We start from the raw sequence: 27,889 nt of genomic DNA, 5'->3' as shown, positions 1-27,889 counted from the left end.
AGCTGCTTTGGTCACGATGTTTTATCTTAGCAGCATAAAAGTAACTAAGGCATTTCTTAACGCAATTATCCGTATGAACCTTGAGTTCCTAAGCCAACAGCAACATCAGGGATTTTTTCAACAACCCTTCTTTTTTATATTTTAATTTTTTGTGTGTATGGGTATTTTGTCTGTCTGTGTGTGTGTGCCATGTGTGTGCCTAGTGCTTGCAGAAGCCAGAAGGGGGTGTCGGATCCCCTGGAACTGGAGTTATAGTTGTGTGTGTGTGTGGGTGTGCGCGTGTGTGCGTGTGCTGGGAATCGAACCTGGGTCCTCTGGAAGACCAGCCAGTGCTCTTAACTACCAAGCTATCTCTCCAGTCACACCACCAGGATTTCTATCAGGATTTAAGAACATGAACTCTGAGAGCAGTGACAAGTACACGGTATGCTGGGACTTGGTCTGTCCTAGAACCCAGTCTGTCTCCCAAATTAGCGGCTTCCATCTTTCCTGTATTTACAGGGTGTCCATTTCCCCTCCTTTTCCCTATAGAGCTCCAAGTGATCCCGATTTCCTCCACACCCTGGCCTGTCTGGCCCGAGAATGCCCAGGTGGGAGTGCTGAGCCAGCAACACTGATGGCCCAGGATTCACGTAGGCCGTTTCTCACATTCTAAAGACCTAAGGTCTCCAGCCCACCTTCCGTTCGCCCTGCGCACACTCAGACAAGACAACTGAAGACGTTTTTTCCCCAAGTGCAGAATCGTGTATATTCTGAGTGACTGAACTATTAACATTCAAGTTTTGACCAGTTTCAAGATGTTGCTACCAGACAGTGGGAAGACCATATACACACCCCGAATCTGTGTTACAGTGGAAGACTTGGTGTTGGTATACATGAGTCAAGGGTTTCAGGTTAGACAGGATACATCCAGGTTCTCAGGCTATCCCAAGAGCCTTACTTCTTTCAGGTAGTGAAGTACCTCTGGCTAGAAGGCCTCTAAAAAGCTGTACTCTTTCTGGGCCCATACTACTGTTGAGTTGGCTAATGTCAAGAATTTAAGTCTCTTCATCTTTTAGCTCACAGAGGAGTGATAAGAAACATAAAGCTACGTGTAGGAGGTGTCTGTCCCCACCTCCCATAAATGCACAGCTGTGCTTGTTAACTCACTCCAACCTCAGAGTGCACCAAGAGGTAATGTAATAGGCCGTTTTCCCTGTCTGCAGAGAGGAACTACGGAGACAGAGCTCAGGTGGTCAGCTGTGTTGGCAGAACCAGAACCAGACTCTGGTTCTGCTTCCCCATGTTCTTTACAGCAAGGGTAGGCAGCTGTGGCAAGAATGGCTGGGCCACCGAGCTGAGACTCAAATAATTGTCCTCGGCCAGCTGTGGGATGGACATCCTGGAGCAGGGCTAGGATCCAGGTGAGTCAGCTCTCTCTGCCTCTAGGCAGGGTTAGTAGGAGCAATGACACCAATGACAGACATCTCTCCCAGCTGGGAAACGGGCCTCCTTTGGCAAAGGAATCTGGGAACAGTCTGAGCTCCTCTCCCAGGGCCTTAGTGGACTCAGACCAATGAGAGGAGCCTCGCACTAGATAGTGGCCATGCATGAGTGTGGCTTCCAAGGGGCCAACACTTGGCTTACATCTGACCACTTCCAGCAGCAAGAGAACATAATTAGCCTTCTTCTAAAGCCATCCTGAGCCCTGAGTGGTAAGAGGATATGGTTCTTAGTCTACAAGTGTGAAGTGTTATCGGTTTTCAACCATACAGACACATCACGCGGGTTTTAGTTCAGTGGCGTATATCCAGGGTGAGACTGCATAGACACGACGGCTGTGAGGTGGGGCCTCTCTATGGCATGGCACCACATTGTTCATTTGTATGACTGTTGCTTGGTGAAATCTGGTGTTAACTACCCTATTTTAAAGGCCAATTTCTATTTAAATGTGTTGCGGAAAAAAATGTTTCAGTTTTGACTACACACACTTTACACTTAGAGTAAGTCTAGGAATTGTGTGCCTGCACTTACTCTCGGGTGCTGCTGCCTTCAAAGTAGACACCTTAAGGAAAGTGTGTTTATTCCGGTGTAGTAGACCCAACTTGCATTTCTACAACTGTCTTGGGAAACTGTCAGCTTGTATGTTTCCTCAGAGTGGGCAAATCTTTGTCCTTTTTGGGTAGGTCTAAAATATTTAATAGCCAAAGAGCATTTTATCTGGCAAACGCAATGGGTGGTGAGACCTGGCACTGCCTTGGCAGGTAGCAGGAGTTGGGGGAGGGTAAAAGAAACTAAACAAGGCCCATTGATAGTTATGAGGCCTCATTCCTTTGATGGCTTCTGAGGTCATCCCAAATAGGAATCCTCAATATTCTTGGCACCTGCAATAGAGGCTCAAAAGGGCGGCCTCCCAGGTAACTGCAGTGAGGTGAGACCGGGATGCACCTGTTCAGGAGCATTTGGTCGCTGCTTGTCTTCCGTTAGACTTCCTATAAGCAGGAACACAAAACTCTACCTCCACAATTTCTCCCAAGAGAAAGATCTCATCTACTGCTTGAAGAGTTAAAATGGGAAGCATTTGGTATCATGTCTACAATAGCCCCACTCACCCCTCCACAAATACCTGCGTCTCCCCAATTTGGAAAAAAGGGTAAGAATGGGTTCCTGGAGTCTAGGTAAGAGCAGAACATCCAGAAGGCGGGGGAGTGGGAATAGTCATTGTCCAGTCGCTTTCTGTAGTAAAATCCCACTGGTTTCCAGACGACGAGTGAGCAGAGTCCATTGAAAAGAAAAGTCCGTAGCGCTGGGTTCTGGTGCACAAGAAACAAACTGTGTGGCCATAGCTCATCCAGATGCGTTTCCAGTTGAGGCCAAAGGCAGCAAAGGTGCGTGAAGCTGCTAGAGCTGGCATTCGGTGAAGCAGGGGTATGAAGTCTGAGTGACAAAGCCATCTGTAGAAATGTCCTGTTACAAAGTAGGACACATGCCAACCGATGAGGTCAAAGAACGTTCCACCTCACCTTGGGAAAGCGCTTCGGTCAGACGGCTGGCGAGGAGCTCCTGAGCGCTGGAGAAGTGTGATAAGATGGACAGGGGAGGGGGAGCAGAGACATCCTCTAATCGCATTCTCTGAGCATCCCGCCTGCCTGCACATGCCTCCATCTCCTGGATGCATGTGAGAACTGTTTCTGGGAGCCAAGCTCATGCCTGCTGCTGCTAGGGCTGGGACAGCAGCAGCAGAGTCAGAACCTTAAAGACTACCACTCCGGCCAAGTGCTTACAGTAGACATTGGTCTCGTGTAGACCATTTGGGATGTTGTTCTTAGTGACTATGTTTTTTTATATATGAGTCTTCATAAAAACCACAAAGCTAGGCTATTTGTTCAAACCGTTGTTAGAAAGAATGCTGAGTGCCTAGACAGGATTTTCTAGTTTCTGTGCAAATGAAATCTCATTAGTCCAGATCTTACTCACTGGACACTACTCAGGGAAGCGGGAGGATTTGGTTTAAATGCTGCCAAAAAAAAAAAAAAAAGAAAAGAAAAAGCAGGAATTCACTGGCGTTCCGAAGCAATTCTGTTAATGTTGTAACCAGGCTCGGGCAACATGGGGAGGTGGGACCCCCATCGTTTTTGCTGAGGAATCCCGGACCTCTCCCAGTTCAGGTTCACTCTCACTAGAGGTAGACCCATTATTGATGGTATAGACATTCTCAACTCCCTGAGCCGGAGCACAGCCATTTGACTCATTCTTTTCCCTGGGACTTGACAGTCCGGGGAGGATGGCCATCTTCCCCGTCTGCCTGTTGGGCAACAAGGACATGGCATAGTCTGCAATGATCGCCCCCACATCTAAGTTGCATGCCTGGTCGAAGGCTAGGAAGCCGACATTGGCATTTGCCTCACACACCGTGAAGGAGCCGTCATCCATAATGAGAAGGTCAATACCACAGAAATCCATGCCCAGGATGTTGGATACCTGGATAGCCAGCTGCTTGCCTTGCTCTGTCAGTGGGCACTTGACGCCCACACCACCTGAGGAGAAAGCACAGCAATGCGAAGGTGACAAATGCCACACTCGCTGATGACCCTTGGAGAGAGAGGAGACCGGTGACGGAGGGCTAGCGACACAAGTACTTCTATTCAGTGCTACTTAAAATTTTAGAACGTTGGGGCTGGAGAGATGGCTCAGTGGTTAAGAGCATCGACTGAGCTCCCAGAGGACTCTAGTTTGATTCCCAGCACCCATTTCAGGTGGTTCACAACTACCTATAACTCCAGGGACTCCAATGTCTTCTTTTGGTCCCCATGGGCACCCACATACATAAAAATTAAAAGTAAATATTAGAAAATCACAGTGCCTGATACACAGTGTGTATTCAATAAATGGCTGTTAGGGAAATGAAAAATTATAATCTACCTTTCATATAGTAGATAGGAACAACATACTTTATAATCTACCTATCATATAGTAGATAGGAACAACATACTTTATAATCATTAGTAATGCTGGGCTGAGCATCAGTGTCAGGACGCCTATCCAGCATGTGTAAGGCTCTGGGTTCAACGCCCAGTACCAGAAAAAGGAATATAATAAATAATAATAATAATAAACTATCAACCTGGGGTCTTCGCACATCACGTGTATCCACACATACAAGGATCCACATGCAGCTCTGCACATGCCTGTGTGGCCAGAGTATCTCACAGCTTCTGGGCCATGTGCTAGCCCCAGGCAAGAACTGATTCATAATATGTTGTCTGGACTCCACTGAAGATGAGATGGGGTGCTTGGGGACTTCTAGTCAAGCGAGACCCAACCAGCAAATGAGCCCCTTTACTGGGCAGTCAATGAACTTGGGGCATGCATCTGCTGAGTCCGGAAAAAAAAACATAGGGCTTTTCTTTTTCTGCTTTCTTTTTCCAAATTACCAACACAAACTCATTCACCAAGGTTGACCATAGTTTTGAGATAGGGACGAGGACGTTGATATGTCCCTCTTGTTATTGTCTCTGTTCCCGCGATAGAGAACGAGCTTTCCGAGAAGGCTAAAGGGATGGGGCTTCTGCACTCAGCCAGAATAAAAACTGCAGCTCTCTGGCAGCTTTGTGCATGAGAAGAGAAGAAAATCTTCAATTAAAATGTGAGAGCAAATACAAGGTCCTCCTGACTGCAGCCTTGCTTCACTGCAATCAAGTCAGTCAGTCTCTCTCCCTCCCTCCCTCCCTCTCTCTCTCTCTCTCTCTCTCTCTCACACACACACACACACACACACACACATACCCCAAAAATTTTTGAAAAAAAAATCTTGATGTTTTAGTAAGTTTGTGCTTTGCACTGGGCTGCACTCAGCTTCTGGGGCTCTCAGGGTCGCGGGACGGCCACACCTGAAAGGCCTTTGGTCATCTGAGTGGCTGTAGTTGTCAAAGCAGTCTCCTCAGCTCCTTCCTGGTGCCTTCCAGGCCTTACTAAATGGACTTTTTCCCTGGTCCTCCCGTCACTCCCCAGGCAACCCGTCCTCGAGTCCTAACATCTATACACAAGGTGTCAGACTTCGTTCAGTGTCTTGACACCCAGGACTGTGTCTTCTGGCCCAGCCCTTGACTTCCTGTGAGATCCACAATCAGCAGAAGGTCTGACCCAGGAGTAGAGATCGCTCACTGGGCAGGCCACAGAGCCCAGTGAGGTCAGAGCCCTCCAGCCTTCCCCATCTTACCTAGAAAACAGTTGCTTTGCATGCGGCCATCGGTGGAGCAGCGCAGCATGGAGCCGATCACCTGGCCACCCACCACCACCACCCTGATGTCCTTCCCGTGCGACTCCTTCACGTACTTCTGGAACAGGTAGGGCACGTCATGGCGGACCAGGTGGCAGATATCAGAGAGGTGATGCTTGTCTCTGGCCAGAAAAACAGCTTTTCCTTCAAGAAGAGAGACAAAGAGCGAGAGCTGGAGAAGCTGTCGGCCGGTCTTTGGGGTCCTACCTCCCCGGCCTGCCTCCCTGCCCCAAACAGGTTCAACTTCCCCTGGATGGGCCCCTCCCATTTCTCTGAGACTCTTTCTTCTCAAAGAGCGCTGAAACTTATTTTTTTCCTTTCAGATTTTCACCTCACCATCTCATGTTCCTCTGCACCCATGTTCCTAGCTCCCCAAAATGCTGTTACAGGGTGGGACTTGAGCCTGCTTCTTTTTGAAAATGCAACTATAAAGTAGTACAGAAACTCAGAAAGAGGGACAAGATCTCAAGACACCTACAGTCAGTGTTTCCCATCACCCTAAGGTGCCACAGGGCCTGTGTCTAGTGCTCTCTCTCTCTCTGCTCTAAACCCCACACTGGGCTTAGTAAACAGGGCAGACACTCATCTGTGTTTACAGAACATAATTAATTGAATACAGTTTAGAATCTCAAGTGTGGTTTGAGAGTTTTGCAAAGAGGACAACCACAGCATAGTAAGAGGCCCACAAGGTCCATGCTACTGCCTCAAGACCGGCCTGAGGGCTCACAGGAGGGAACCTCTGGCAGACACCTTCTTTCATTTGTGTGTGTGGCATGGGCTGGAGGTCAGAGATCAATGTCAGGTGCCTTCTATTGCCCCCACCTTCCTGTGTGTGTGTGTGTGGCATACGTATAGTACATACATGTGAGCATGAAGGTATGTGCACCCATGCATAAATGTGGTGGCCAGAGGAAGGTGTTGGGTGTCTTTCCCTTGTTGCACCAAGACAAGGTCTTTAACTGAACTAGAAGCTAGTTGTTTTGGCTAGCTGGCCACCAGCAACCACTATCAATACTGGGGTTAGGGGCACACACAGCCACACCCAGCTTTTGCCATGAGTGCTGAAGTTTCAAACTCAGGTGCGCATGTTTGCACAGGAAGTGCTCCATCTACCACGCCATCTCCACCATCTCCTCAGCTCCTCCACATTACTTTTTGACACAGGTTTCTCACTGGGACCTGGAGCTCACCAATGAGGCAAGATTAATGATCCTCCTGCCTTTGTATCTCCAGAGCCAGGGGTCCAGGCACACACCGCCACACTTAGCTTCCTATGAGGGTACTGGGGAGCCAAGCCAAGATCCTCATCCTTCAGCGGGTACTCTACCAATGAAGCTATCTCCCCAGTTCCTGTTTCTTCCTTTTAAGTGGATGACATTTCTTAGCTGGCCATCCTCACTTTATCCTACCGAGAATGGCTCCATTCTGTGGTGCTCTGGGAGAGCATTCCTCTGGACTCTGAAGTTCTTGCTTGCTGCTCGATTCACTGTGCCCCTGCAAGCCCCCGGCACCTCCTATCTAAACCTGCATCTCAGTGAACAGGTCTGAGCAGCGTTCCCAACAGCTTTGCCCTGAAAATCCAGCATGAGCATGCATGATTGAGCATTCTTTTAGGCAAAAACAGAAAACAAATCGTTTACCCAGCTTTCCTTGTCACCACAAGGGAAGTGGAACAGCTTTGGGCTCTTGAAAAAAGAGGAGATACTGGCACCTTCCTATGGGCTCTGTGTATGACATGTAGGCACATACCCATGCACATGAACACACACACACATGCACACACACGGCTCATAAAACTGAAAAGCAACTCCCAAAACCACAACCAGCATTCAGAGCTGTATATACGTATGTATGCATGCATGTATGTAAAGTAGCATAAAGATAGAATGTTTAACAAGCACACCAAAATCCCTGACTTCGATCTTCAGTACTGTAAAAAGAAAACAAACCATAACATTCAGTCACTCCTAAAGTGATGGAATTCCAGACACCTGATGAAATTTGAGGAGAGGAAGCAAGTTATTTGAAGACGTCCAAGTGGCAAGTAATAGGGACTGTGCAGTTAGGTGTGCGGTCAGTGTTCACTGGAGAGTGTCTGTGTGTGCATGTGTGTCTGTGTGTGCATGTCTGTGCGTGTCTGTGTGTGTGAACGGAATAGAATAGCCTAGATTTAAAAACAGAAATGAGATATGGTTTCGTGGTTATAGTAATAGATGCTCTTTTCAAAGACACAGGTTCAAGTTCCAGCACCCACAAGGTGGCTCACAACTGTCTGTAACTCCAGTTCCAAGGGATACAACATCCACCCTGGCCTCCACAGGTATTCATACATGTGGAAAACAGGTATATGCAGGTAACACTCATACACACAGGAATCAATTAATTAACTTTTTTAAAAGTTTAAAAGCACAGATGAAAAGGGTTGAGTAAGCTTCCCCTGTTCTTCAGGCTCAGAGGAGCCGTGGACATGTCTGTTCACAAGCTGTACTAACATGAGTTTGAAAGCATTTACTGTTTCTCTGGGTATCTATGTCACAACAACGGTCAGTATGCATCTTGCCCCAGAAGCCTAGAGCCCAAGGGTACTACGCCCTCTCAGATACAGTCACTATAGCTCACTGATAAAAGGTACCAAGCTACATGGCTAACACAGCCAAGAATTATGGGTTAATGTAAGATGTAAGAGCTAGTTAATAAGAAAGCCTGAGCTGATAGGCCAACCAGTTAATAATTAATGGAGGCCTCTGTGTGTTTCTTTGGGACTGAACAGCTGCAGGACTGGGTGGGACAGAAACCTCTGTCAACAGGATGGCACCAACGTGGGCAACTACATCCACATAAAACCTGAGAGAGCTTGGAAATTAATTCTAGACACAAAAGAACAAAGTTAAGCACAACTTCTGGGTAGCAGCATTTTCTCGGGTCGGCTCTGTTTGCTGGAGGCAATTGCATCTCACTTAAGAGAGGCTTCCTGACTCAGTTTTTTGCAGCTCTTTTAAGAGGTCCCACCACCAAACACTTAAGCGGTATTTACAAACAGCCAAAAGGATGCTTCTTGATGGTAACAGGGACCTTGAAACTCCATAGAGTTATGGCAATAAACATGGCTCTGCCAGGACCTCCGCCATGAAGTTAGACTCTCAGAAAGCTATGGAATGGGGTGGAGCCAGTCATCAAAGCCATGGCTTTAAGCCTACCCATATCGCTTGGTAAATTAAAGACTCATGTGGTCAAAAAGAGAGAGATAAATAGTAAATATAGATTTAGAAACAAACAAACAAAAACCCTCTAAACAATTTACAGTGTGTTTAAAAATATATGTAGGCTTGGAAGAAAAAAGAGAAAGGATAAAGTCCTTAAAAAGAAAAGAAAAGAAAGAGAGTAGTTGGGTGTGATGGCACACACCTTTAATTCCAGTACTTGGGAGGCAGAGGCAGGTGGACCCCCTCTGTGAGTTAAAGGACAGTCTGGTCTACAGAGTGAACTCCAGGATAGTCAAAGATACACAAAGAAACCCTGTCTCAAAAAAACTAAAAATTGCCGGGCGGTGGTGGCGCACGCCTTTAATCCCAGCACTCGGGAGGCAGAGGCAGGCGGATCTCTGTGAGTTCGAGGCCAGCCTGGTCTACAAGAGCTAGTTCCAGGACAGGCTCCAAAGCTACAGAGAAACCCTGTCTCGAAAAACTAAAAAAAAAAAAAAAAAAAAAAAAACTAAAAATTAAAAATATAAATAAAAGAAATAAGAGTTTAAAATAAAACCACATAAAGATGAAAAATATAGAGAATCTGGATACTGTATGTTATTGTGTTGTCTTTGAATTGTTTGATGGATGAGAAAGGAGCAACAGCTGCTAAAAGACACTTGATTAAAAATGCTGCTGGGTTAATCCAACCCATATATTTGGAAAATGCTTTGACTTCAAAATTTAAGTCAAAAGATATGCTACTTCGGAGAAGAGATTTTTGCTTTTGTTTCCATAGGAAATGAGAGGCTGTGAATTCATTCTGGGTTAAGAAAAATCAGGTTTGATAAAGGAAGACCCCTGAAAAATCTCAGATAGGAGCGAATGGCCCAGGTGATCCAACATTTCACAGTACCTCTGTTGGGGTTTCCTCTGAGTTCTACACCCAGAACAGCCTCAAGACTGCTGGCTAAGATGATCCAGCCTCAAAGAATATTCCAGTAAGGACTTGACCATAATCCTAAATCTTCTTTAGGTCCCCATAAGATTATTAGCATCCCAAATCATCAGGAAGTAGCCCGGAAAACTACTCCCATATTCCCCAAAAATAGATTATGGATGTTTGTCTTTGTCTAGAGTGCTGGTTACAAGTTGTTATGAATAATGGTCAGAAAAAAAGCTAAACAAAGGAGATTAGATTCAGAGCTCTTGTTTTGAAAAAAAAAATACTGTGGGACAATGGTCTTGCACCCTGTATGATTTATCACTTGTACTGGTTTAATAAAACACAGATTGGCCAGTAGCCAAGCAGGAAGTATAGGCAGGGCGACCAGAATAGAATTCTGGAAGAGAAAAGGCTCAGTCTGCAGTCATCACCGAGATGCAGGGGTAGCAAAATGAGAATGCCTCACTGATGTCGGCCTCTGTGTATTTCTTTGGGACTGAATGGCTACAGGACCGGGTGGGACAGAGACCCGACAACAGCCATCTGCACAGGCCTTGGCGCCATGATGAGAAAGTGGGCTTGGTATAAGAGGTAATGTGGGGACTGGGAGAGGGAGAACAGATCTGTTTCCGAGAATCTACTCCAGAGAAAGCACAGACGTGCTGGCTGTGAACTTGAGAATCTAAATCTGCTCAGGGGAATTCGGGAGAGATGGGAGTCTAACAAAAGGAGAAAGGGGACTGTCAGTGACAGAACACACTCTGAGTGTGCACAGCATCCCTGTACCCAGAACCACAGGTACACGGACTGACTTCCCAGCAGCACCACTGACCCCGGTGTCCCCGTGTGCTCTTCACCACCACTGGGTAGCCCAGGGGCTCCGCTTCATCGATCATTTTAGAAAAGTCTTCATGCCCACCTGCCAAGAAAAAGCGAGAGTCAATAAAGTGTTGGCAATGGAGCAGAGGCTGGCCCAGCACTTGCCCCCTTAGAATGCTCTGGTGAAACCTAGTCAAATCCATCCAAACCTGGTAGACATGAACTAGATATCTGTAATGTGCAAGGCAGGCACAGAGGAAAGCTGCTACCAGCATCAAGCCACATTATATACACGGAAATGCCACATTAGTTATTATGGCATTGTTATAGTCAGTTCCTTCGCAATGTCTGTGGGAGCAGAATCATAGGATGCCGTGCCAGGCACCTACCCTTCCAGGAGAACATTCCTCTATGCAGTCCCTTCTCTTGAGTGGGAGGGAGACCAGCGACTATGAGAACACAGATGATCGAATAATCTATTACCCTTGTGCCCATCAAAGCAGGGATGGTCAATGATCCTGGGTAGACCTGCTCTAATTAGATGAACCCTTTAAAAGGAAATAAAACTTCAGAGTTTTCTGTTGGCCTTGAAGCAGGAAAATGCCAAGCTGTGGAGAGGGCCATGTAGCAGGCAACAGTAGGCAACTTCTAGGAGGTCTTGTGCCATCACGATGGTCTTTTTTGGCTCTACTTTCTACATCTCCACTCATGTTTCCTCATGGGATCAACTCGCTCCCATCCTAAACAAATGAAGTCCTGCTGCTGGGCCCACACCATCCCTTAATGACAACCCTGCTACCCACCACCTAGCTGCTGGGGGAGTCAGAGGTTTCCATCTCTTCACTCCCCTTCAGTTCTTCATGCCTCCTATGGTGGCTTCTCTCCCCATCACTGAGCGGAAGCAGTCTTCTTGACCATGTGAGCTTTTGATGATGTCATCCTTCCCACTGGCCTCTGTGACTTCTCTGCTTTCCCCTCGCTTCTCAAACCACACCTACCTAGTTCCCTTTATAAGCATTTCTTCATCCATTCCCTAAAAGACTCTCTCTTTTTTTCCCCCCTCGATTTTATTTTGTTTTACTCTTTTGTGTTTTTTGAGATGATCTCACTTTGTAGCCTAGTATGGTGGTTTGGATGGGCATGGCCTATTAGACTCATGTGTTTGAATGCTTGGTCCAAAGGGAGTAGCTCTGCTGGGAGGCGTGGCCTTGTTGTAGGAAGTGTGTCACTGTGGAGGTGGGCTTTGAGGTCTCATAAATGCTCAAGCTATGCCCAGTGCAGCCCAGTTTATTTCTTGTTGCCTACTGATCAAGATATAGAACTCTCAACTCCTTCTCCAGCACCATGTCTGCCTGCATGCTGCCATGTTTCTTTCTCGCTGTGACAATAAGGGACTAAACCTCTGAAACTGTAAGCCAGCCCCAATTAAATGTTTTCCCTTCTAAGAGTTGCTGTGGTCACAGTGTCTCTTCACAGCACCCAGGCTGATCTCAAACTTATGGTCCTCCTTGCTTCAGCCCCCCAAGTGCCAGGATTACAGGCATGTGTCACCACATACAGCTCAATTTTATCTTTTCACTGTAATAAATATATAAAACATAAGCATTCCATGTCAGATCCCTTAAGGGTCCCTTTAGCCCTCTGTTTTTTCATCCTTCACGCTCACAACCTCCTATGCCCATCACTTCACTCAGCATAACGGGGGCTTCCAATTCCTCGCTCCCAGCCGTTCAGAGCCCGCTGCTCATCACCTCCCAAGCAGCTTCCCTTGCACAGACTGTGAGTGCCTCAAACGGACCAAGCTCTCCACCGAAACCATCTCCCCTGCCAGCTACACACCTGACAACCAGTTTGCTTCTTCCTATTTTCAGTTCAGTCCATGACTGTGTTGGCACCTGGTGACCCAAGCCAGAACCTTGTCACCTTCCCCTTGGCCCCAGACAGTCATTCTGCTCTATTATGCCTGTTGCCCTTGCCATTCCTGACTCTGCTCGCATATCTACAAGCTGGTAACACCATTCCTCATTCCCTGAAGAAGCCTACCACTGTCTACCCTGTCTCTACCTTGTCTTGTGTAATTACTCTCCGTGTGGTGGCCAAAGTGACCTGCGGGGTGACTCTGATTGGGTACTTCCTGACAGAAGTGGTGTTAGTCCCGAGACACCACTATCTCCTTGGCATTGCTGTATCTTTTTTTATCTTTCCCGTCTAAGGCCTCAATTCTCTCTCGAGCATCCTTAACCTTCTGCAGCTAATAGTGTTCTCTTTACCTCTGGCCCTTTTCCTGCTCTCTATTCCTGGCCCTGCTTTTCACAGGTTGTCTTTAGCTGAGTTAATGCTACTACCTCTTTAAGGAAGTGGTCCTTGAAGTCTGCCCTTCAGACCTCTCCAATGAACTAGACCACCCAAAGGCAATAATTCTCTCACCTAAACACTGACCTTACTGCACAGAAATTGCCTGTGTATTTGTGGCCTTTTGTTTCTGAGGCCAGTCCGGCCCTAGCACTGAGTGTCTGCGGTGGTTTGAATAAGAATGTCCTCTCTAAGCTCCCATATTTGAATGCTTAGTCACCAGGGAGTGGGAGGATTCTTTGATAGGATTTAAAGGATAAGGAGGTAAGGAGGTGTGGCCTTGTGGGAGGAAGCGTGGAGGACTGGGCTTTGTCTCCTTCCTTGCCTGCCGATCAGGAGGTAGCCCTCTCAATTACTTCCCTAGCACCTTGTCTGCCTGCCTGCTGCTACGGTCCTCACCACAACGATAATGGACTAAACCTCTCAAACTGTAAAGGAGCCGCAGTTAAATGCTTTCTGTTATAGAGTCGCCTTGGTCATGGTGTCTCTGTACAGCCATAGGACAGTGACTAAGCCAGCCTCTTATGTGGCTGGTGTATATTTACTGAATGACTAGAAACAGAAAGTGGCCGAGGCAGTTTACACAGAAGGATTAGCCAGAGGTCAATATGTTAATTCCCCAAAGGTAAGCAGGCAGATTCAGGGGAAAAAGCAACTAGAGAGAAACAGGGAGGCTTGGGGAGGGGTGGGGGGGAGTGGGGCGGGGAGAAGACACACCAGTGTTTTGGAAAGGAGTGATGTGTTTGGGGAGACTCACCATAGGAGAAGGTGTCTGGCATGGGGACCCCATGTCCAGCCAGCTCTTGGAATGTCCAAAACTTGTTGATGCAGTTTAAGATGCTCTGAGGACGGTTGATCAAGCGGCAGCCCAGCTTCTCCAGGTGCCTCAGGATGGTGATTTCACTATCTGACTGGACGGAGGGCGTGGATAATCGGACGACCACCACATCGGGGAAGGTGGTCAGGGGTTTCTGGCTTAGCTGCAGGCCTGCAAGCAAGGGCTAGAGTGAGCTCCGCACTTGCCAGTGCTTTGTCAACTGGAAGAAATGCTTCCAGAGCTCATCTGGCCAGAAGAGAGCCTCAGACAGCCACATGGGCATCCTGGTGTATGCTGGTGTAGGCAGTAAGAAGGCAGAAGACAGCACCATCCTCCAACAAATGGGCAGAGCGTGATTGTGATACAGGGAATGAGCAGAGAAAGAATGCAACACACCAGAGTGATGCACGTTAGAGAAGTCACAGCGCAGCTGTGGTCAGACCCTTCTTCCCTGAGGCAGGACTGCTCTGGGGCCAGTTGGCTTGGAAGCAAACACATCAATGCTGCCCATTTTTGGAATCCCTACACTCTTCAGGAACTGAACCTCAGCAAATCTACTGGCTGAAACACTGTGTATGCAACCACTTCCATCTCATCATTAAAAAAAGAAAGAAAAAAAAAAGGGATCTTATGATGTAGCACAGACTAGCTCAAACTCAAAATTCTTCTGCTTCGGGGGCTGAGATTCCAGGCCCATGCTACACCACACCCCCCTAAACAATTATCAACACACAGCTACATTTCATCTATGCAAATGCCAATGTTAGATGGAGGAACAGAGCTCTAGCGGTGCTGTGTGAAGTGCTTGCCTGATGCGTGCAAGGCCTAAATTCAACCCCAGCTCAGTCTGAACTCATTTGGGGGGGGGGGGGGAGAATTCCAACACTGTCCCCCACCAACCTCAGGATTCAAAATAACTAATCCATTATGTTCCCAACTATGTAAACAGATGTGGGTTGGAAAAAGAGAAAAATACACATTTTAACAGCGAGAATGGGGCTGCAAGTAATTTCTTTCTCCCTTTTTTTTTCTTGAGACAGGGTCTTGCTATGTAGCCTTGGCTAGCCTGGCACTCATGATGTAGCCCATGTGGCTTTGCTTCAGAGCAACACTCTCCTGCCTCAGTATCCCAAGTGACAGGATTTAGAAAGGAGCTCCTATGACCAGCTCTTCTTTGCATTTTTTCTTTATCTTAATTTTCCAGAATGTTTTTTTCAGGTGTCTTTATAACAAAACCAAAGTTAAAAATGCCTATGAAAAAAATCAATCCAATACTTAATAAATATTGAGCTCAATATTTATTAGATGATACTTATTGAAAGATCCTGTAACAGACACGCGCGAGAAGAGCCTTACCCTGGATTAATCAAGGGCTCAACTTGATGTTAAGACTCAAGAGAACCCTGAGCACCTACAAGTTACTGAAGGACTTCTGCACAGAAGGAATCTTGGGCTTGCCTTGCACGGCACCAAGGGGCAGATCTAGCCATGAAATGATTTTTGTCTATATGTTTTGTGCTGACTCCATTCCCTGGAAGAGTGCCTGGTGCTTGGTAGGCACTTGATCTTTGTTAAATTGAACAGAAGTGGCAGGAAGACAGATTCAGGCATCACTAAGTTCATTTCAGATACTCTTCCACTCCTTTAGAATGGAGTGGGCACTCAAAGATGGGACAGAGGGAACACAAGGAGTAGAGGTACCCATACAAACTGCTTGGTGTCTCTCAGCCATGGCATCCTAGGGTTTGTCTGACTCTAGGCACCCAGCATCTACGGTGCACCCAGCACCTGGGATGGGGTGAGGGAGGTGGACATGGTAGCACATAGCCACAATCTCAGCCCTTGGGATGTTGAGGCAGGAGGATGACAAATTCAACGACAGCTTGGGCTACCTGGCAATGACAACAGGAACTATAGCAATATCGAAGTTCTATGCTGAGAAAGAAGAAGAAAAATCTCTGGAACAAAAACCTAGCAAACAAAAAGCAAATTCACAAAAAGGACTGTTTGGACCTAACTTCTGAGTTGGCCACTGCAGGAGGTGTTTCATTGAGCACCTTAAGGTGTGGACAGATAGGGACAGTCACATTTTCTCAGCACTTCTGCGGATGTGGTAAGCCCAGCAGACAGAAGTGTCTCAGGGCTGGTCTATAAAAAGCAGCTGGGTTCGCTTCGTTTGGCCACCAGAAATGGGATTGGTTTATAGCTCCCTTTCCTGCCTTTTAAAAAACCCCTCTTCCTTCAGCCCTCGGAACAAGTAGCTGGAAAATGAAGACAGGGCAAAATTGGAAGAAAAAGAAAGGTATCCACACTGATCAAAATGGTGAACAGATACAGAATGCCCAACACATCACTATGCAGTGAGACAGAGAAGCCAAAAACACATTGAAAATCAACAAAATGCCACACACACAAGGCACTGACGCTGTCAGACACAGACATTCCAATAAGCAAGGTAGGACAACTTTTTTTTTTTTTCTCACTCAATGAGAACACAGCTTGGCAACAGAAAAGCGACCTAAAGAAGCCAGAAGCAAGGGGAACATCCAGCTTTTAAATCCCAGCTCGAGCCCACGGACAAACAGATTTTCACACAGGAAGAAAAGAGTTCAGTCCATTTCTGGAAATACCGACCACAGTGCACAGAGAGCTCAGCTTCTAGAAGCAGCGGTACAGACACCTAGGAAGTCTTACCAGGACTTCATCTCTCTTCTCCAAAGGTAAATCTTTGGGCCTGGCTCATTCCCACTGAGGCCTTTAATAAACGGAGAAGGCAACGGGTTAAAGCGGAACCCAAACGGCTCTGCCAGGCATGAAGACAGGTCTGATCCTGCTTATGCTGCTGCCTATCCCTGTGCAGAGGGACATGTTGGGTTTGGGGTTACAGCAGCTCCATGTATCCACACGTTTCATATCAATGGATCCAGGCAACTGCAAATAGAAAGCACTGGAAAAACTTAATTTGTATCCACACTGAAAATGCTAAGACTTTTTTTCTAGACATTATTCCTTAAACAATATGAATATAGTAGAGCAACCATTTCCAAGGTTGGGGGGATGTAGTTCAGTAGTAGATAACTCACCATTTATGCAAAAGGCCCTGGGTTCAAATCCCACCCACATTAAAATAACTCCACAAAGAATCCACAATTACTTACATAATATTTATGCTACATTGAGTGTTCTGGGTGATCTGGAGGCACACTGAAGGACAGAGGACTACTCCCTATGATTTGCTCAGCCTGTTTTCTTATACTTCCCAGGATCACCAGAAATACCCGCTGGCAGTAGGCTAGCCCCCCAATCCCACCATTCATTAATCAAGATAATACCCCCACAGACTTGCCTATAGACCACGTGATTGAGGCCTTCACTCAACTGAGGTTCCCGTTTCCCAGATTACTCTAGCTTGTGTCAAATTGATAAAACAAAACAACGAACAAACAAAAAAATCAACTAACCAGCATAACTGTAATCCCAGCATTGCAGAGGCTGAAGCAGGAGAATCGTAGTTTTGGGGCCAGCCTAGGCTATATGGTAAGCCCTTGTCTTAAAACAACAACAAAACAAACAAAAGACTCAACAATAATGACAGAAAACCAGAGTAACATCTCCTTAGAAAGAAATCCGCTTCTATAACCTGTATTAGGGTGAATTAAATTCAGCAGAAGTAAACTCCTGCATTATTGTGTACAGTAGCACATCCATGTCCGCTACAACGGCGGTAGAGCCCAGCTGTGCAGTAAACTAATCATGATTCTAAGGTAGAGCTTCCCAAGTCTCCCCACCCCCACCTACCCCAGCTGTGCACCTTCACGCATGCCGGGCAAGAACTCTGCCACAGAGCTCCAGCCCAGCCCTTACAGTACCTTTTCTGGTCCTACCCTCCGTCCCTGCTCATTTTTGCTGCCTCTTCTTGAACCACATCAATGGGCTCTAAATTCCATTGTCGACCTTTCTTGGTGAGCCTTCCTTTCTGTACCAGTTAATATTTCATCAACTTGACGCGCCCAGAGTCATCTGGGAAGAGGGAACCTCAACTGGAAATGTGCCTCCTTCAGACTGGCCTGTAAGCAAGTGTGTGAGGCATTTTCTTAACTAATGATTGTCGTGGGAAAGCCATCCCCTAGGGGCGGGGCTACCCTGGGCAGGTGGTCCTCCACTGCAGAAAAAGCCAGCTGATGGAGAGCTGACTCAGCAGCTAAAAGCAGATACTGTTCCTCCAGAGGACCTGAGTTCCGCTTCTGATGGCCACATCAGGCAGCTGGCAACTGCCTCTAACTCCCTCTCCAGAGTGAGCCAACTCCTCTAGCCACTGTGGGCACCCACTCACAAGTACACACACACACACACACAATTAAAAACAATAAAAACAAATCTTTGAAAAAGTTAAAAACAAAACGACAAGCTGAGTAAGCTACGGAGAGCAAGCCAGTAAGTAGCCCCTTCTGTGGTTTCTGCTTCAGGCTCCACCTCCAGAAGAAAGAAGCCCTGGGTTCTTGCCCTGACTTTCTTCCCTAATGGACCATGACCTGGGAAATGTAAGCCAAATAAACCCTTTCCTTCCCAAGTTGCTTTTGGTCGTGGTCTTTACCACAACAAAGGAGCGCAAACTAAGACATTTTTTCTTCTGAATCACTTTCTCTTCCCAGTGACTCTGCTTCCCCATTTGCCGTCCACCCGAGGCTGTTTCTCACTCTCTCCCCTGAGATCCTAGCCCTAGACATAGGGTTGATGTGTTGCCTGCTCTTCATTTTACCTTCTAGAGCATCCTCCCCCTCACAAGCCATAACCATCCCGACTCGCCAATTCACACATCATCCCAGGGTCACACCCCGACTACCCTTGAAACCCCATTCCCTGACTCCCCCATTATAATAAATACGGGGACTGTCCTTGTCCCTGTGAAGGATCCTTCCAATGGCCGGGCACTTTGGTTTCTGGAGCTTTTCCTTTAAGGATGTTGCCTGCCATTTCACCATGGCCACCCTGCAGTCTCACAATTATAAACACCACCTTCCAGCTTTCCAGATTGCTTCTCCCTCTGGCCCCACTCCAGCCCCACTCCAACCGCAATGGGAGCTACCATGCAAAGACCTCCCCATCTTCTCACTGCCCCCACCGCCACGTCTTACCCTCACTTTCCTTCATGTCTTCATCCAACCCATAGCCACTCTCTTTCAAGGGCCCTGCGCCTATTGCTTGTTTGGATAAATGACGAGCCTGGTCTTGGGTGCTCTTTTGCAATAGAACATACCTAGAGAAACACACACAAGTCTGCTAGTCTCAGAGTCATCTTGGAAGGCCAGCTGCAATCATTTTATTAACTAACTCTTCAAAGCTCCCACGGTCACATCTGCCCCCTCTGAGTCTGTGACATCCAGATTATCTTCCCTCCTCTAGATGGCTTCGCCACTCTTATCCCTAGAGTAACCCCTGGATGGATACAGTGGGTTCCTGCCCTTTCACCCACTAAAGCACCACCCAGCCTTCCCCAGATTTTGGGTTCTTCCTCTTTATTGAGCCATGGACACAGCATACAACTGTCATTATTTCTTTAAGAAAAGCCCCTTGGGGGCTAGAGAAATGGATCAGTGGATAAGGCCACTCGGATGGGGGGCTCAACTCCAGTTCTATGGGATCCTATGCGCGCGCGCGCACACACGCACACACACACACACACGTAGACACATAATTAAAAACAATAATAAACTTTTAAAAAGAGAAGACTCCCATCCCTATTTCCTCTTGAACTTCTTTGCATGCTATCTTCATTTACCCTTTATAAGAAAATCCTGCTGGAAAAAAATTTAAAAAAAAAAAAAGAAAAAGAAAGAAAGAAAGAAAATCCTGCCAGGAGGTGGTGGAACATATCTTTAATCCCAGCACTTGGGAGGCAGAGGCAGGTGGATCTCTGTGAGTTCAAAGCCAGTCTGGTCTACATATACAAAGTGAGTTCCACAACAGCCAGAGCTGTTACACTGAGAAACCCTGTCTTGAAAAAAAAAAAAAAAAAAAAAAAAAAAAAAAAAAAAACCCTTCCACCCTCTGCTGTCTATCACACACTGAAAGCCCTTAGTCCACGCCAGTCCACAGCGAAATCAGTTCCCCTTCCTTTTCTTTAAAATCTGACCTACAGCAGTATTTGATGTGGTCTGAGCACAGCTTTCATTTTGAACAACCCAGGAAACCATCCTCTCCAGGGTTTCTTCCTTTGGCTACCTCCACCCCCATGGAGTGTTCCAGAGCTCTCTCTTTGAAGCTGTCTAAGCTGCCTCGGCTGGGGATGGGTTGCAGACACATGCACTGACTTCGATATCTCCGAGCCGGGCCTCTCTTCTGCCATCCAGTCTCTAGCAGACACGGCTCGCTTGGTAGTCCGTGCCCCCAACACGGACATCGCAGACACTAGACCTTCCCTAACCCACTCCGCATTTATCCCTTATGCGGCAGTAAATGGCACATTTATTGTTTCAGCTGCTCGGGCAGTCTTCCTTGAAGGGCGTTCCACCCGCTCTAATATCTGATCCAGTAGACGAACCACAACCCTGCCTTCCAAATTCATCCAAAACCGTCATTTTCCACCTCCTTCCCAGAAATCATGCCAACAGTCCACCTCTCATTCACACTGCCAAGCCCACTAGGTGATTCTGCTTCAGCCCTCACCACTACCAGCCTGTTCTCAACATGGCTACCTGAGCGCCCAGAACCATGTTCCCAGAGCCCATCCCTGGACCCTGTTTTCTCTACCTATAGTTATCCCCGGTGGATGCAGAGATGCAGCTTCTCCTTTTCCACTGGATCATGCGTATAAACGAGCCAGTTTCTTCCTCCATAGGTAAAGCCTCTTGCCTGAAGGTGCCCCTTTGGTTTCCCTTTACAAGAAAGTCTTTCAAGAACGGATTCTCGCTCCACTCCCGCTCTGCTCTTCACAGTGGACACTGGGAACTGCCATGCATTGGTCCCCCGTCTTTTCACTGTCACCTCTGCCAGACCATCATCATGAGTGAAGCCAGTGTCCACCACTGACCCACAAGGCCCTGTGCCGCTGCTCATCTTCACCCCCCACCCCAACTTTCTACCTCTTCTCCTCACGTCCGCCTCTTACTCCCTCTGTTCGTCCACAATGGCCTCCTCAAAGCTCCTTCCTGACTGGGCAATTCTGCCCTCTACAGCTAAACAGTGCACTTTCTGGGGTTGGAGGGAGGAGGGAGGATACTAGAGAGGAAAAATGGGGACAGAGAGCTAAACATTAAGGATGTTTGGAAAAGCCACAGGGAAACATTGTTTTATACACTCACCTAAAACGTGTGTGTGTGTGTGTGTGTGTGTATCCACACACACACACACATCAAATAGAGTTATGCCACATGGGTGATAATATTCCTACCCATAAGAGCAAACGCTCCAGTACCAAACACGGGAAACCTCCCTTCAAATCTTTGGCCATGGGACTCCAGGAGACCCCTATCAATACAGGCTGTCATCACTGCTCTTGGTTGCCTCCCAGAACTGAAGGTAAGACCTGACAACTGAAGAGTCCACACACTTCAGACACAGAATCTGGAGGAACTGAGTTGGAACTGACCTGTAAGTCTGCTCCTAAAGGACTAGCTCTCACAATATCAGAAGGCATTACATGGGCTGTCCAGGGAAAAATGTAATCAAAAGTCCTCCTGCCCGGCTGTAAAGCCAACAACCACAACAATGAGCAGACCAAAGACGACCCCAAGGGGGTAACAGTGCCACTTTCATCTTGGCGGTAACCAAAGGCTGTCTAAATGGACTGAAACATACTCAAAAGAAGGAAATTCAGGACTGGTACTGTAAACTTAGTCATTTACCCATAGTTAGGGAGGTCATAGACCCTAGATAGAGAATCTGCTACAGCCACGTTCCTAAACCAATGTAATTCCAAAGGGCTTTCTAGATAGTAATCTGTATACCCACAGATAAGTGCAGCTCTCAGCCCCCCCATCAAAGACACTTTAAAACAAACAAAACCAAACAGTATACTTCCTGACGGCCTCTAGCTCTTGACTAAACACCCGTGGCTGCAGATCACCCCAGTCACCCTAATATTGCAGCCATTCTCCACCTCCTGCTTTTTTCCCCTTTAGCCTCTTCAGAAATAGTCTGTGTAAGCCGGGTGGTGGTGGCGCACGCCTTTAATCCCAGCACTCGGGAGGCAGAGGCAGGCGGATCTCTGTGAGTTCGAGGCCAGCCTGGTCTACAAGAGCCAGTTCCAGGACAGGCACCAAAGCTACAGAGAAACCCTGTCTCGAAAAAAAAAAAAGAAATAGTCTGTGTAGTCTACTTACCTTGTTCATAGTCTACCTCAGTATAGGCCGTAAAATCCTGGAGAGGCAGTGACTTTCAGTGCTGTTGTTCAGGCACCCAGAACAATACCTTACATACAGTCAGCAGACACTAACACACAAATTAGTGAGGAACATGTCTGTTCCTACATCTCTAGCACATTGCCTGACACACTACTCAGTAAGCATCTGCTGAACGACGTGGGTAAAATGGAGAAATTAGAGTGCTGTGAAGAATAAAATATACATTAAAATGTAATACTAAATTAAAGAGAATAAGGACTCGTCATTTCTATTCAATCCTCAGCCCAACATAACTGATTATCACTTGCTGACAGTGAAGTCTTGAGTTACTTCTCTTGGGGAAAGTTTCTCAGTTTGTAGCCCTGGCTGGCCGGGAACTCCTGTAGATGAGGCTGGCTTCAAACTCACATCGACTCCCCTGCCTCTCTGACTCCCAAGCACTAGGATTAAAGGCACAGAAGACCACGATCAGTATCCCCTGCCCTCACTTTTTTTTTTTTAAGACAGGGTCTCACAGAGGCCAGATAAGAAAGAGCTTGAATTCAAGGCCAGCGTAAACTGGAAACAAAGCAAGACTCTGTCTTAAAATAAAAAATCAAAAGACAAAAGGCAAGGCACGTAACTCAGTAGCGGGGTGCTTGCCTAGCCTGTGAATCAAGCCCCGAGTGAAATTTTTAGTAGCACAGATAAAAGGGAACCTGACCTAGAAAGCGCTTCCCGGCAGGGAGCTGTCCAGTGGGAGGTCACTTGCCTAGCAGGCTCAGGACCCTCACTTCAACCCCCAGGACTGCACAAACATAAATAAATAAAAAGATATGGCCACCAAAGCTTGGAGCTCTGAAAGCAGAAGGAATGCTGAATCATGCTGCTCCTAGGAGACAAAGGCTAGCACGGCCCCCTTTCCCGGGCCGGGTCAAACTTTCCCTCTTGGATAATACCGTTTATTATCTATCCTTTTCCCGAGTCAACAAATGATTCTGACTGAGAATGGTCAGAAAGCTCAACTATCATTAGTAAACCTGTCTTCATATAACAGCTCACCATAAAAACATACACATCTAATCATGATCCCCTTAAACATAGGCACTAAACACATAAAAGTCTTGTGTACTTTACAGTGTAAGCCTCATCCTTCAAATTAGACAGCAAACATTATCTGAGGCCTACTATGGACTAATCATGGAACAAATATTTGAAGGACCCTACATCTAGGGGGATATAAGCCTTGTATACAGATAAATTACAGTAAAACCCAAAGTGTGTTACTCTGATGTTGTTTGGAGGCAGGTAGAAGCGTGTCTCCATGGGGATAGGGCAGGGATCTTGGAAAAGACTCCAGGAGACACAGTGACTTAGGCTAGATTTGAGGGATGAATGGAAGCCTACCATCTGGGAGGAACCAGATGGGACCTCAGACTGATATTGTAGTGAAAGCCCAAGTCACAGGACAGCAGTGAAGCCAGCATCAGCCAGCACATGAAAAGCCAGAAAAACCCAAGAGGACGGCTGTCATTCCCAGCCGGTGCAGTATGAACGATGACCTCACTGATGTTGATGAGAGTTAACAAGTAAAAAAGGACCTAGCACAAATCACGTGTGTATGTGTAAGTACCCTACTACGACTGTGATTACTGTTGTTCTTATTAATTATATGCATTTTTGGTCTTGTTTACCATTTTGTGTTTAAGAAAATAAACACTTATTGGATGATTAAAGGTTTTGCAGACTCTCAAAGAAAAGGAAGTAGATGAGCTTTCATATGCTCATGCAGCAGAGTCTAAAAGGGGAGGTTTCCGCTAGGACCGCTTCAGTCCCATCCAAATCTAGGTCGGTTAGGGTGCATCACTGAGGTAAAAATAACCACCACAGAGCCAGGTGTGCAGGCGCACGCCTTTAATCCTAGCACTTGGGGGACAGAGGCAGGTGGATCTCTGTGAGTTGACGTCAGCCTGATCTACATAGCAAGTTCCAGGTTAGCCAAGTCTATCTACCTAGTGAGACCCTGTATCAAAATACAAATAAATAAATAAAACAAAAAACAAACAACAACAATAACAACAAAAACCATAGATTTCTTATAGCTCTAAGGAAATCACACGTTTGTGAGTACAGATATTTCCACACATGAGTTCCACTTAATTGTTTAAGTGTTTTCTGAATCACTGATTTAACTTTCACTTTTCTTACAACTGAATCTTTAAAATGGAGCTTTAGTTACACAGAGCGAGCATTTTCTGAATTGATGATGTGTCTGTAAAGTCTGACAAATAATAAGAAAATCTGACTACCATATCTCAAAATGACATCTTTACAAGCTATAAAATAAACAAGCAAACTCATCTTGAGAGTGAAGAGATGTATATTTTAATGACTTAATTCAGATTACCAAAATATAACTGATTATTTCACTTAACTATGGAAACGAAAGTATGGACTTTTCAAGCTTAGAACCTCAACTCGAATATGAGACACAAGATTCAAAGAGATGGGGGCTGAAGAGATGCTCAGTGGTTAAGAGCACTGGCTGCTCTTCCAGAGGACCTAGGTTGGATTTTCAGAACCCACATGGTGGCTCACAACTATCTGTAGCTTCAGGTACCAGAGGATATGACACCCTCTTCTGGCCACTACGGGCACTGCATGCACATGGTACACACACACACACACACACACACACACACACACACACAGAGAGAGAGAGAGAGAGAGAGACAAATTACCCAGACACGTAAAATTAAACGTGAGAAGCAAAACAAAACCCAAATCAAAGTCAAAGTGACCTGCACAAAGCAAAGCCAAGACACTTGGCAACAGAAAGCTGCGAGATGAACACAGTTCTTTAGGTTCTCTGCTCAGGAAATGAGGTTTGGGAGATGGTTCTCTGTACACTTAACCACTCCTCTTTGAAATGTGAGGTGTCTAATGCTTGTGTATTCTTCTCCAAAAGTACATGCAATCTGATCCTACATATGGAAGGTTTAAATACTATGAATGAACAATGTTCCACCGAGCTACTTCACTTAGGGACATGTACTCAAAATCTCACTTGTAAGTAGTTTGTTCATAATTTGGAATCCTGTCCCTTGCTGAGGGGCTCCTACCCAGCTAGAGAAAGATGAAATATGAATAGCACATCAAGAAGTATCCAAGAGGGTCAAACCCTCTGCAACCTCAGATCCCCTGAAACAACAGGCCACCTCTGCGGCCTTGCTGAGAACACAGACTGTAAGCCAGTGAACACGAGTTCACAAAGTCATGGATTGTTTATACAAAACAGGCTTGTATGAGAACATTATGAACATCTGAAAACAGAACACTTTGAGAGGAATCAGGGATGATAACCATAGCTTATGGCCAGCCCCTCAATTCCCCTGGACCGGGCACTGAAAGGATGAAGAAAGTCTGAAGGGCATGTACCTGACTATTTTGGAATCAGAATTTAAGAGGTTTAGGAAGGAGGACGAGTTGATGAAAATTGCCAAATGTCTCCATTCTCTCTCCCCTTACACTCCAGAGACGATCCCAACCTTGCTCAGCTGCTCCCATAATTAGGCTCCCAGTTTGAGGCATTCATCAGTGATACACACAATACCGCTCGAAAAGTTTCCCAAACATCTACCCTAAGAACAATTTTGTGAATTCTGGGTTCATTTCTGAGTCCAGTCTGGTAGGGTACCTGTGCACGGAGAATCTACAATTTGAGATCTGGTGCCTTTAGCTTCAGGTGAATGTGAATGCCCCTGTAACCCATCTCCTAAATGAATTTAGCATCTTCTCTACTGTTGACCTCAGCGTGCTGAAAAGAGGGGAATACTGAGAGGGGCTCAACGCAGAGAGTCGCTGGCTCCCGGGACCCCAGCGCCCCTCCCGCCCCTTCCGGAGCAGAGCTCACCTAGGTGGCCGCCGACGACAGTGACGGCGATCTGGTCCAAGAACACGGCCCGGAAGCGCACGTCCTGCTCGGAGCAGCGCTGGCGGAGCGCGCGCAGGATCTGCACCTGCGGATAGTCCTCGCGGATGAGCCGGTCGGTCAGCAGCCAGATCTGCGCGCACATGGCGACCGAAGCGGCGGCCGGCCGCCCGCCCGCGCGACCCCCTGGCGCGTCCCGGGCGAGCACCACGGCTCCGCTCGCGCCGTGCGCCAGGCGCCTCTGCAGCTCCGGCCGGAGACTGCGCCCGCTCGCCTCGCGCCGCCGCCGCCGCCTCCGCCGCTACCGCCACCGCCCAGCCAATCAGCGCGGCGCAGCGCCCGGGGAGGACGCGGCCGGGAGCTTGCGGAGCTGCGCAGCCAGCGGCGGCCGGGCGGGGCTAATACGAACCCCCCTCCCCCGCGACCCCCGGAGCCCAAGAGCTGCAGGCGGGGTGGGCGCGGCGCTGCTCCCCCAGAGAGTTAAGACTAAGATGCTCCACCAGCGTCTTCCAAAGACGACTCCCAGCCTGGCAAGGTCACACAGCCAGGCTCCGCTGCTGGACTTCACCCTTAGAAGAGCGATTGTCTGCTCTAATCTTGGCCTACAACCTGGGCTGGGAGGTGTAGGTAGTTGGGTCTTAGTAGCCTCTCGTTCAGATAATTTAAAGATGCTTATGCTTTTCTCGGGGTCTCGTTTTCTTACACTGGGCATCCTCTCCCGGTTTGCACGAGCTCTGGGTTATCATAACCTCGGTGTCATAAAAACAGGTTTCCACTGGTATGTGAAGCACGATTATTAAAAACTCAGAGAGGGAAATTGGGCAATGCCACTACAGGTGTGTGTCTCTCCCTCTCGGTCCACATCTCACTTCCCCTCCACCCGACAGCCCAGTCATCTTTACATATTGACCTTGGTCCTAGCTGTTTGCAAATTCTACCTGTAAACACTGGTGTGAAACCTGGTATTCAGTTCTTGAAAATAAATTAATTATATTTTTATTTATTATTATGCACAAGGTGGGCCGGTGGCATGATACCAGGGCTCACATGTGGAGGTCAGAGGACAGGAGTTGGTTCTCCACTTCCACCATGTGAGTTCCAGGGTTCAAAGTCAGGTCTTCAGGCTTGGTGGCAATATATTTGCCCTTGAGCCATCTCACCAGCTCCTACCTAACACTTCTAAATAACAAGGGATTGGTTTTAGCCATTTGCATTTCCAGCTCATTAAAAGGTCTTTTTAAAATTATTTTTTATGTATCTATGATATGTGTTTGAGTACATGGGGCACAAGAAGGCCACCAAGAGCTTGTGGAGTTCACAGAACAGCTATTGGGAATGGTTTCTTTCCATGGTGGGCTTCTGAAATGGGGTTCAGGTCACTGGGTTTGTCCAACAACACTTTTACCTGCTCATCCACCTTACTGTCCCTATAATAGCTTCTTTTTTCCTTTCTTCCCTTCTATTTTTATTTTTATTATTTATTTATGTATTTTTGAGATAGGAGTTTTACAGATCCCAAGTCAACAATGACACCTACACATAGGTGAGACATCTCGGGTAAGGTGCCCGTTCCACTGTGAGTATCATGTCCACTACTCGGGTAAGGTGCCCGTTCCACTGTGAGTATCATGTCCACTACTCGGGTAAGGTGCCCGTTCCACTGTGAGTATCATGTCCACTACTCAGGTAAGGTGCCCGTTCCACTGTGAGTATCATGTCCACTACTCGGGTAAGGTGCCCGTTCCACTGTGAGTATCATGTCC

The 27,889-nt window shown here is 47.0% G+C and overlaps 1 protein-coding gene across 1 annotated transcript; it reads right to left on the bottom strand.

Annotated features, from left to right (window-relative positions):
- Window positions 1–237: 237 nt before the first annotated feature.
- On the bottom strand, window positions 238–26,405 carry Rimkla (ribosomal modification protein rimK like family member A). Its single transcript, XM_041652372.1, has 5 exons — window positions 26,109–26,405; window positions 13,815–14,045; window positions 10,719–10,805; window positions 5,699–5,902; window positions 238–4,016 (listed from the first exon to the last, which is right to left on the bottom strand). Exons 1-5 carry the CDS (start codon window positions 26,269–26,271, stop codon window positions 3,562–3,564), a joined length of 1,140 nt encoding a protein of 379 aa, XP_041508306.1. The 5' UTR covers window positions 26,272–26,405; the 3' UTR covers window positions 238–3,561.
- Window positions 26,406–27,889: the final 1,484 nt, after the last annotated feature.

Source organism: Microtus oregoni, unplaced genomic scaffold (genome assembly GCF_018167655.1).
Source record: "Microtus oregoni isolate MIOR12 unplaced genomic scaffold, Mior012 000005F_ref0000423, whole genome shotgun sequence".
NCBI classification, from domain to species: Eukaryota; Metazoa; Chordata; class Mammalia; order Rodentia; family Cricetidae; genus Microtus; species Microtus oregoni.
Note: the sequence above shows the minus strand (reverse complement) of the source record. Positions and strands in the feature narration are given on the sequence as shown.

Coding starts and splice junctions, on each gene's coding strand:
- Rimkla (XM_041652372.1), bottom strand. CDS start 26,271: ATGTGCGCGCAGATCTGGCTGCTGACCGACCGGCTCATCCGCGAGGAC. Junction 10,806..13,814: donor GCCAGACACCTTCTCCTATG/GTGAGTCTCCCC, acceptor TTTTCTTGGCAG/GTGGGCATGAAGACTTTTCT. Junction 5,903..10,718: donor GAGCACACGGGGACACCGGG/GTCAGTGGTGCT, acceptor CTCTTCTTGAAG/GAAAAGCTGTTTTTCTGGCC.